At 33.8% G+C, this 11443-nt stretch overlaps 1 protein-coding gene across 1 annotated transcript; it reads right to left on the reverse strand.

Moving 5' to 3' along the window:
• Nucleotides 1–894: 894 nt before the first annotated feature.
• LOC114729159 (agamous-like MADS-box protein AGL9 homolog) lies at nucleotides 895–8695 on the reverse strand. Its single transcript, XM_028916132.1, has 8 exons — nucleotides 8510–8695; nucleotides 5988–6066; nucleotides 3032–3099; nucleotides 2859–2958; nucleotides 2600–2641; nucleotides 2467–2508; nucleotides 2124–2257; nucleotides 895–1263 (listed from the first exon to the last, which is right to left on the reverse strand). The coding sequence occupies exons 1-8, from the start codon at nucleotides 8692–8694 to the stop codon at nucleotides 1185–1187; spliced, it is 729 nt and encodes a 242-aa protein (XP_028771965.1). The 5' UTR covers nucleotide 8695; the 3' UTR covers nucleotides 895–1184.
• Between the last annotated feature and the right edge of the window lie 2748 nt (nucleotides 8696–11443).

Consider the following 11443-nt stretch of genomic DNA (forward strand, 5'->3'; position numbering starts at 1 on the left):
AATTTTTTTATTTTTCTTCTATTTTTTTTTTAAATTTTTTAGTATGTTTCAGTCAGGCTAAAAAAACCGTCCGGTTTTCTGAAAACCGTTCCGGTTCCCGGTCCAACTCCGGTTTCCGGCTTAATAACGGCTCAACTCCGGTCCAATCCGACTCAACTATGTTAACGGTTTTTTGGTCCAAACCGAGCCGTTAACGAGTCCGGGCGATGGTTCAACCGGTCCGACCGTCCGGTCCGGTCCAGTTCTTTAATCATTGTAATTTAGTAACTTTGTTAATTTTTTCAAATTAATCAATTAGGTTTTATATTAAAAATCAAAATTAGTACTCCTCTGGTCCTAAAATATAAGACCCATTTTGTAGTGCAATTTGCACTACAAAATAGGTCTTGTATTTGGGACCGGATGAGTATTAACTAATTCCCTTTTTGAGATTCATCAATATCACAAAAACAGAAATTACTGCAACATTTATTTATGAACCATGAATCAAACCACGTTAACTGCACACCCAAAGAACAATGATAACAAATCAATCTCTTAATTCCTTTCCCATAACAGAGCAAAGCACTACGTCTGAACCAACAAGTCATCTTAAAGTGATGAAGAAAAATAATCAAAAGTTGTTCACCAACTAAAATATTGACTTTCCATTGATTATTTGGCCTATATTCACAGACGTGCATTGCATCAGTCACGCACTAACCCTTTGATCGTCAGACTTGTATGCGCACCTTTATAAGCTCCAAACCCCCCCCCCAAAACACACCAAAAAAAAAAAAAAAGGCAAATGATGTAAATTAAATAACGTCTTGGTTTTCATGGGAAAATAAACGTCTGAAGTAGATACAATAATAATAATAATACAAATGGTATATATGTTCTGAAGAAAGAGTCAAAAGGGATTATATATATTAAGTTGGTGCAGACACTAACACTTATTAATACAAGGAAGGGAAGGAAACGGGAAGCTAGCGCAGTTATGGAAGCCAGCTAGGGCACACACAACAGACCAATACTTACATTAATGTTCCTAATAAATAGGGAATTAATAATACTTGCTTTTATAAGTCCTTCAATATGGCATGCCATGTAACTTTTTCTCATTCTTGTTTTTTTTTCCTTTCTGGGTTACCTATTTCAAATAAAATTGAAATGATCACCACGTTTTGGTTGGTCATATAATCTCATGGTAACCATCCTGCCGGCATGTAGTTATTCACGCTTGGCCCTGCTGTCACCACTAATACCGGATCTGCCTGATATCTGCATCCCCCTCAACATTTCCCATTGTTAATAATAATAATAATAATAATAATAATAATAATAATAATAATAATAATAATAATAATAATAATAATAATAATAATAATAATACCGCTCAACATATATTCAATATTTCTATGAATATGGCTTGATCTAGTTTCGATTGTACTGCTACATTATGGCTAATTTAGATCCTCCCTAATCATACAGCAGACCCTGATAATATAAAGTCAGTGGATATTTTATTTATTTATTTTGTTTTCTTGCTCATAGGATATCTTTATTTGACAAGTGGGTCTCTGATCACTATATCTATCCTTCTCTAAAAGGATAGCACGGTTAGAGAGTCCCTTCTAATATTAATTCTGGCTCCCACAAACATAATCAATATCCCAACAAGTCTATCAGCTGCTGGTATTGATTGACTTTTGTTTTGCCCTTGAATAATGTTAGTGAGGATAACAATTAAGTCAGATCAGCATATGTCTATTCATCAGGAACTGCATTCAGTTTTAAGAACACGTGCATAATTTTAAAACTATATTATGATTAATTCATGTTTTGAGGGAGAGTTGTAGACCATAGTAATAAATTCAATTTAATGTAGGACTGGTCATGTTTATCTTTTTAAGCAATCTAACTAAACATTGCGCCAAAGCACTTGTTGATGTAGGAAAGTAGAAAACTTAATATGGGCAAAGTAAGAAACTTGTTTATTGTTTAGACAAAGATAATGAATTTTAGGGCTTTTCTTGATTATTGTGTAAAGTGTTGAAGGTGATTTATGAATGGGATTTTTTTTTGGAGTAATTAAACAATTTTAATTTATAGTAAAAGCATTTAATGTAGGGATCATATACCCAATTTGCAAGGTTGGCTCACACTCCAAGGGATGAAAGAAGCCATCGTCCTGAGGCTGAGGTGGTTGCCGCCCATATCCCATTTCTTCAGCAGTAGGATTCAATTGGAGTGGGTTTAGTTGGTATCCCTCCAGCTGCACAACACAAACCAAATTCATCATATTTATGAGGCTTTTTTTCCCCCCTTTTGGAGGGCCGGGGGATGTGGACAATCCAAATAATTAAAAAACAAATGTAAAAGAATGATCAATAGAAAAAATCATATGGGAAGACCGTAGATGAAGCCCAGTATCTGTAGGTGAGTTGTGAAATTTAGAAGCTTGAAATGGTTCTTAGTTTTTACCCTTTGCCTAAGTGACCTGTTTGCCTCACCGAGCATGTGTTCCTGCATAAATGAATTTGATCAGTGAACAAGACAAAATTGGCAGAAGACAATGCATATATACAGCAATCATTGACGTCCGAAAGCATCATACCTTACGTTGAAGATCAGAGAGCTGATCCAGCATAAATTGTGTCTGTAAACAAATGAACTTTGAGAACAAAAACATGTAAATAGATAGATGAAGACAACTAATTGCTGATACTGACGAGTTTAAGAATCACTAAATGCTACATTGATCCTGAGCAAAGAAAGAAGAAGGAGAAACAAGACTACTTCTTATCATTCTCACAGCTCTCCTTGATATATCATATTCAATGTGGAGATCAAAATGCTTTGTGTGTAAAGCGTACCCTAGTTGATCTGATTTGCTTCAAGGACGAATCAAGCTGCCTTTCAAGTGACTCGAGTTCTTTGCTGCTTAGAGGTCCAAGATCTTCTCCCATAAGATTCCTGTTGTACGGTAAACGGAGTTAGGATTGATTATACCAGAGCATGACAAAGAGTTAGGACTGATTATCAATACCTTTGGGATCGTTGCAGGGCTTCATAACGTGCCTTCAGCTTCAAGTACTCCTGCTGGCTGCTTAACTCCTACACCTCCAGTACTACAATAATTAATTGCATGCAAGGAAGTATAGACCATGCCCATATTTATGGTAAATTCTCCTCTACTTTTATAATTGATCAATCGATTTTTTTTTTTTCAATGGAGTAATATTATTTGCCTTTAATCACTCAATGGCATGCATTGACGTGTAATTATATTCAGATATCTTGCGCGAGGAAAACGAGGTCCTCATAATGGTTAACATGATTCATGAAGACCTTCGTGAGAGAAACATTTTTTGTTTTAATGAGCTCACAATGGGTATGGCTGGTGTGAAAACCTAAGCTTTTCACGAGTAAAATCTTAAGCAAACAATGTTAACAAACAAAATATTTATATGGACACGTGACCATGGGGGAGTAGGAAGGACGGCAAGTAATATACATCAATGTTCGAAATATTAATGAGGATTAAAGAGATTGAAAGCTAAGATTTTCTCTTTAGTTGGGTAAGGGGATAAAGTTTCTATACTTCGACAATTAAGTTACACAGTATAATGTTCCTATCTATCAGCGAATTCATGCATGGATCATGGATCAGAGGCCAAATTCATCCTAAAATCATTAACGAGACAATATAAAATTTCCTTGAAATCCTCCCTTGAACAAAAGTCGGAGAAACTTAGTTTACATTATCCCCTCTCGTATTGCTTAAGTTTACGTACGGGGGAACCTCAAGCTTGATCCTAATTGCTATGATGGATATGTTTACCAAATTTCCCAAAACAACAAAATTGGGGAAGGCAATGCGTGTAAGCAATTACTATCCAAAGCATTATTAAGCAAGGCTGGAAATGGGGGTTTTGTCATAACGGAACACATTGATATGCCAACAACTTGAGAGTTTGACATGGCACGTTTAGAAAGTAAAAGGAAGCAACATGGAGGGAGGGAAAAAAGGCTGCTAATAAATTTGGAAATGGATATCTAAAGTGTTCCATAGGACAGTCGAATTCCAAATTTTGAATTCACCCTTGCGCTGAACCATTAAACACGATAGATACAACCCAACATGAAGTGATGATATACGGCCAAGCTAAAGTAGGTTTGCCATCCATCTATACTAATTAGCTTTGAGTTGAAAGAAGGCCATGACTTAATACTATTCTCTAAAAATATTAAATATAATACAAACATAAATGTGACGCCATGAATGTATAATTTGATTAATTTAAAATTCATTTTATCTCATTGAATATATTGATAGATCTTTCGCTTTGAATTGATCCTTAATTATAACAAAACCAACAACGCTAGCTACATATTAAGGAGCCATGACTTAATACTGTTCTCTAAAAATATTAAATATAATACAAACATAAATGTGACACCATGAATGTATAATTTGATTAATTTAAAATTCATTTTATCTCATTGAATATATTGATAGATCTTTCGCTTTGAATTGATCCTTAATTATAACAAAACCAACAACGCTAGCTACATATTAAGGAGCCATGACTTAATACTATTCTCTAAAAATATTAAATATAATGCAAACATAAATGTGACACCATGAATGTATAATTTGATTAATTTAAAATTCATTTTATCTCATTGAATATATTGATAGATCTTTCGCTTTGAATTGATCCTTAATTATAACAAAACCAACAACGCTAGCTACATATTAAGGAGTATAACGAGCTCTACTAAATGGGGATTAGATTCACATGCGGAAAATTAAAACAGCTAATATGGAAATAATTTAAATAAGCTATAGTCAAGGATAACATCCATGTCTTTTTTCCCTTTTTTGGCCAGAAGGAAGGCATCCTTATCAAGACTCAAATGATGAGCCTAGGAAGGAAACTTGTTCAAATGCAACAAAAGTTCAATTCAATCAATTAAAACTATTTCTTGACTAAATTATCGGACTTTTGGGAATTCATGAAAAGGAGAGAACGCTGAGTTGAATTTGCCAGAAATAGAAAAGGAAGACCAGTTGTCTCTGAAGATTGGCAAGGCTAATTGGATGACTGAACCCTATAGTGTACAGAAGCTGCCTACGGGTCCAAAAGATATGAAGAAAGAAAGAGAATTTGAACCATTGCTAACAAGTATCAAGAGCATAGTTCTCTCTATTGTCTTGGAACGTTCCTTGATTGTCCATTAGAATAAGAGTCGTGTGTATTGTCTAGCTAGGCTATATTCACTAAGAGTGATAATTTTGTGTTCTTCAACGTACCCTTTATAAAGATAGAGTTCTACCGTTTCATCCTTTCTTGTTCTCCTCTTGCAGTTTTGAGAAAGTGCGGGAAAGACATGTGAAAACCTTCTTCTTCAAATCCACTTTAAATGAGCAGGAGTCAGTGTTGTAAGGGGGTGAAACCAAACCTATAATCTCTTAAGTTAGACGAAATCTTAGCGCCGGTGGGTGAGGGTTAGAAATTGTTTTGTAATTGTTGCTGGTTATAGGGTGCGTTCATAACACAAAATAGAAGGGAATACAAGAGTTAGGAAAATTCTGTTTGAGAAGCTGGCTCTTGAGAGCAACGCAGGAAAAAAAAATCATGACTTGGGAGCCTCTAGACTCTCGAAAACTAGGGAATCACTATTTTTTTTTTTTCTTGTCTACATTTTTCTTCCTGTATATGTATTAGTGCTGTCTATAAAATTATCTTCCATTCGCTGATCGGAAGGGAGTGCACACCTCTATACACGATAGTTATGAGTATTTTAGAGAAACCATCACAGAGTTACAGAGTGAAGTTTTTTAATAGTTATATTCATAGATATTTGTATTAATTATATATTTTAATAAGCTTGAATGTCGTTGTTACCACAGATCTTGACACACAAATAATATGATGTTTTAAAATGATAAAAATAATCATTTTCAAGACATGAAGGTCCAAAAATAATAAAATTACCAAGGCTTCCCTTGCAGAGACATTAGGCTCAGGTGCTCCATAGTTGCATTTCTGGTACCTCTCTAGCGTTTTGAGCATGCTGCATGGATAACGTACAATAATGTTCACATCATTTCCCACTACGTATATCGTATAATGTGTACAATAAAAAAAATCCCAAAAATGTAAGAAATTAGATGTCATTTTGAGGACCCAAAGATACAAATAAGTGGGGGGGGGGGGGGGAACATATGGAGCATCAGGGAAAATGGGGTCAAAGCCTAAATCATTTTCATATTTGATAATTATATTTTTGTAGTTATAGTTAATAGTTAATACTAATAGTTGCATTCAAGTTTAAGCTCACGTCGACGATTATTAAATTGAATTTTTTTTTTTCGTTTCTTGTCTCTTTGCACCGAGTCAATGGTTAATCTAACTAGTCAGTAGTGTAATTTGAAGCATTATTAGTCGAATCAAGAGTAATAAATTATATATATTCCCGATATAACACAAACATACAAATCTTGTACAACAAACTCCAGTTACCAAAGAGAATGTATGCCTTCTGTTGCGCATATTTTGACTCTGAAATCTTCTCCCCACCTAAAATTCTTAATTATGAAAAGGGGAAAAAAAAACAGTTGTTTCCAATATCTCGGGGATTTTTTATATAAAAAAAAAAAGGCTCTGCTTTCAAAGAAATTTTAAGATCGATATTTAAGAAAGAATTTTTCTTCTTCTCACTCCATTTTGGCCGTCTTGGACAGCAGAGAAATACAAGACACATATATAGCAACGAATCTTCAATAATTACAGCAGCAAATGTCCACTACGGTCCATGAAAATTTAGGGAAAATATGTAAAACTAGCAGTCTCGCTAAAATAAAATAATTTAGATAGGCGGGTACAAGAATGTCTTCTCTCATTCTCTGTTATCAAGAACAAAGTTAATCAGCAACGATAAACAATATAGCGGTAAAAATCTTTTTTTTTTTTAATGAAAAGACGAAATGATATTATAACAGGTAATGACAGAACTAATACCGGTAAAAATCATGAAAAAGAATACCTGTGAAAACCAATGAGACGCGTGTAGCTTATGTGTGATATCCATTAAGTAATAGCATAAACCCAGTATTGAGACCATAACACAAAAATGAAAAGAGAAAGAAAGCAAGAAAGAAAAAAATCGGATGTCCTATGAACAATAGATGGCTCATCGTGTGCCACATGCATTGCTGAGAGAGGCTGAGATCTGAAATCTTCCGAATTTCTTTAGAGAGAGAGAGAGAATGTGTGTGAGAAAACTTAGCAAAATACCAGTAGCTTCGGGAAAAACAAAATTCTGAGAATCCTCTCACGTCAGTAATTGTATGCTCAAGACGTATTGGCTTTATGAGAAAAGACCATTCTGATTTAACAAAAGCAAAGGTCAAAATATGTGTCTATATCATCAGATTTCGATCAATTGCCAAGAGAAATAGCAAAGGCTATATCTAAAGTTTGAAATTTGTGGTATGGATCAGAGATGAACGATGCGAAGCAATAAAGTAAGAAGAATCTCTGATAGAGCATGAGTTGAAAACGAGACAAAGAGAAGAAGGGAAAAAAATGGAGATATTCAAAGGAAAAACGAAGACTAAAATTTAGGAATAAAACGAAACCCTAGGCCAGAGAGATTTGAGCATGGGAGAGACAGGTGGGGATATAAGCAAGAAACAAGACTCGTTTCAAAAAGAAAGGTAGAGAAAAGCTTGCAGGCGCATTTCGCCCTAAATGGGACACGGTTAGGCTGTCTCACTGATTCTTGGCCATTTTCCTAACATCTAACCAAAATAATAATGTGTACCAGCTTCTGAAGATTCAACAAAATGAGACAATTTATGTGCTTCTTTTTTTCTAGCACATAAATTACATTACAAACAAGTCTGACTAAAGCCGTAGCCGGATCTGTTGAATTAAACGAGAAACGGAAATTTCTGACGCCGGGAAAAGAAAGAACAAAACCTAAAGAGAGAGCCGATGAGAAAGCTTCGGAAGAAACCAGAAGAAGATCTCAAAAAACACAAAGTCAATACAACAGTGATCTTCTTTCTTTATCTTATATGGCGTTTCCAGTTGCAGATCTAACAGCAAAGGGATCGCAGAATCACTCAACCTGCTAAAAACGCCGAGACATTCACCGAAACGGAAAAAATAGAAACAGTGATAAAAGAAAATTAACTTTTCTCATCTTTCAAAAATAAAAATAAAAATAAAAATCCCAAACCCTGGACTAACACAGAAAAAAGAAGGAAAAAATAAACAACGAAGTTGAAGATCTAGGAAGCATAAGAACCAAAAGCGAAAGATACAAAGAAAGGAAATTATACAAAACCGAGAAATGAAGCAAAGAAGAAAGATGGAGAGAACACGGGTAAGAGTTAAGGAGGTTCCCTTTTCGTGCTGTGTCTATAAGGTGTTTGAAGAAATACACAAAAGATTAAAAAAAATCAAAACGGAATTTATATATATAAAGGTTTTGCAAATTAGTGGAATACCTTGAACTACTGCAAAACTCGTACAGCTTTCCTCTATTGGAGAAGATGATGAGAGCAACCTCCGCATCACAAAGAACGGAAAGCTCGTAAGCTTTCTTCAAAAGACCATTCCTTCGCTTCGCAAAGGTCACCTGCCTGTTGATCTTGTTCTCAATTCTCTTCAACTCCACTCTTCCTCTTCCCATCTCTCTCTCTCTCTACTTTCTCTCCCACAAAATTAAAATCTCTGGTTTTCTGGTTTTGGGTTGCTACGTACGCCTGGGCATGTATATATACCAAGGAGAGCGATGTGTGATAATTATGCGTATGAGAGAGTACTTGAGAGAAACTGTGTGTGTGTGTGGGGGGGTCTTTTTCTTCCAGCTAGAGAGGTGAAGTGAGGAAAAAGGTGAGGAGAGGGCGGTTGATGGGGATCGGACGGTGGAGGGAGGAGGGTTGGTGTAATGAGAAGCAGAGGATTAAAGTGAGAATGGGAAAATTTGAGAAATGTGGGAGCATGCTTAAAAGGGAGAGGGGAATCGTAAGTTGGTTTTTTTTTTTAAATAATTGTGACAGTGCCACGTGTAGATGTCTGACGGGGGATGAAGTCTGATGTCCACCTGACCATTTTGGGTTTGGGCAATCATGTGACCTGACCTTAACCAGGTGGTCCTTCCCATGTAATAACTTCTCACATCCTTACATTTATTTATGTTTAAATAATTACGCCAGCTCCGCCTCCTTCTTCCCTTTCATTTCTTAAATTAATTTTGATTTTTTTAAGCAAAACAAAATTAGCTTAGAGAGTATTTGGATTAATTTAAAAAAAAAATTTACAGTGTAAAAAAAGTAAAACAAAAATTTGATCTCGACTTGTATAAAATCACTTTTTTAAATTAATTAGTAGGGTTGCCAAACTCTCCTTTTTAATTAGGTAGTAAATCCCAATAGTTAAAAGAGCATTTACAAAACAAATTATCCATAAACAAAATCCTTAATTTAGAGCCACTTGGCTTGACTAACATCTTGCATCTTCTTAAGTTTTGTTTAATTATGAGATTGTGTGCTTGACTGGGTGCGTGAATTTTTTCTACCGAGTGAAGGATAACCCAAAAAAAAAAAATCCTTACATCTCCTATAATATTTTCGAAGGGTTAATATGCAAATTTATTTCAAAAAATTTTATTCAGGAGTGCTGGGTAGACGAAAGTATTTTTTTAGTATAAATTTATCTCAAAAGATAAAAATCGTAACAATTTTTTTCCTACTATTAAAAGAAAACATTAACAGCTAAAATAGTAATATTGATCATTAATATTTTTAATTTAATCCATACTCTTGTGTACTATGTGTCAATCTTTGGCAATAAAACAACTTTTAAAAACGGTGGTTCCACCGGGCGGAGAGAACTTGATTTATGATTTTTTTAAAATAAAGTCAATGAAAGTCTTAATTGAACTCAATAATACTTGAATTTGAACTAATGGTGTTGGATGTCAAATCTTTTTTTTTTTCCAAATGTAGAAGCCAAAAGAATTAATTTAGACGGGTTAAGTATAAATTAACTAAGTTAGTTAATTATATCCCTAAAATATACTCCTCCAGTCCTTAATATAAAACCCATTTAACTAATTTGATTAGATTAAGGAAGTTAGGTAAATTAGTTAATTATAAGAGATGTGACACGTTTTTCTTAAAATACCATAATCATCTTTTTTAATACCATCTCTTCCTTTTCTACTTGATTATGGTTAAGGAGTATCTATAGGGGTAATTTAGAGAAAATTGATAAATAAGAGAAATGAGTCTTATATTTAGGACCAAAAAAAACTTAACAATTGGGTCCTATATTAAGGACTGGAAGAGTATTATTTAGTCATTCACATTGGAAACAATCCCATCAATGGGAACCCCACCTTAATATGAGCATTCAAAAGATATAATTTTAAAAAATTAATAATTAAATTTGAGAAATAAAATAGATTTAGATATTATCTTTAAGATCAAAACTCACTATAGTTCTTACATTTAAAATTTTTATAGAAATTATATTAAAAATATCAGTGAAGTTGCCTCGAATTTTACATAATCTAATCCCAAGCTCAAAATACCTTTAGCTTTTAGAGCCACGGAAGTCAAATAAGATCATTGTCAACATAAAGCGTTTAACAATTGTATCTTGGAGAAGCATATATCCATTCATATAACCATAATGAAATCAAAATTTAATGCTTATCACACATTTTCTCTCATGTGTAATATTGAGTGAATATCCCAAATTTGAATTCTCATTCTTATTTTGTCTTTGATATGAATCAAATAACTTGACTTCACCAAAACAAAAACAAAAAGAAAACTTACTCCTCAAGAAGCACATGCGTGGTGCAATTGATCAAGTTAAAACCAATGAACCAGAATTTCGCATCTAATTAAGAAGAAATAATTTTAATTTATTTCTTTCAATCTGCCGTGTTTAACATGGTTTGTTAGTAATTATCTCTAAAACAAAATAAAAAATAAAAAAATTCTCAAGAGATAAAAACGACTTGACGTATATACACTTACATACCCTTTTGGCCGTAGCTTGAGCAACACACACATATATACACACTACTTCCAATTTTTAACATAAAAACTAGATAACTAATTTGGACAGATTAAAAAAAAAAGTTAAATTAGTTAAGTACAATCAATGTTTGTTGACTTTTCTAAATCACCCTCTTCAATCATATGCATTGAAACTATCCCTTGATAGGAACTCCTTGCAATCAATAAGATATTTTTAAAAAAAAACATTATAAATTTCGAGACAAAGTAGATTAAAGTATTATATTTAAGACTAAATTCAATCTCTTACAAGTCTTTATATCAAGGATTGGAGGTAGTACCTATCAGAAAACTTCAATTGATCCAATCATTAACAACACGGGAGGTGGTCAATGTTTGTTGCATATG

Source organism: Neltuma alba, unplaced genomic scaffold, assembly GCF_004799145.2.
Source record: "Neltuma alba isolate B1F8T4 unplaced genomic scaffold, ASM479914v2 tig00012607_pilon, whole genome shotgun sequence".
In the NCBI taxonomy this organism is placed as follows: Eukaryota; Viridiplantae; Streptophyta; class Magnoliopsida; order Fabales; family Fabaceae; genus Neltuma; species Neltuma alba.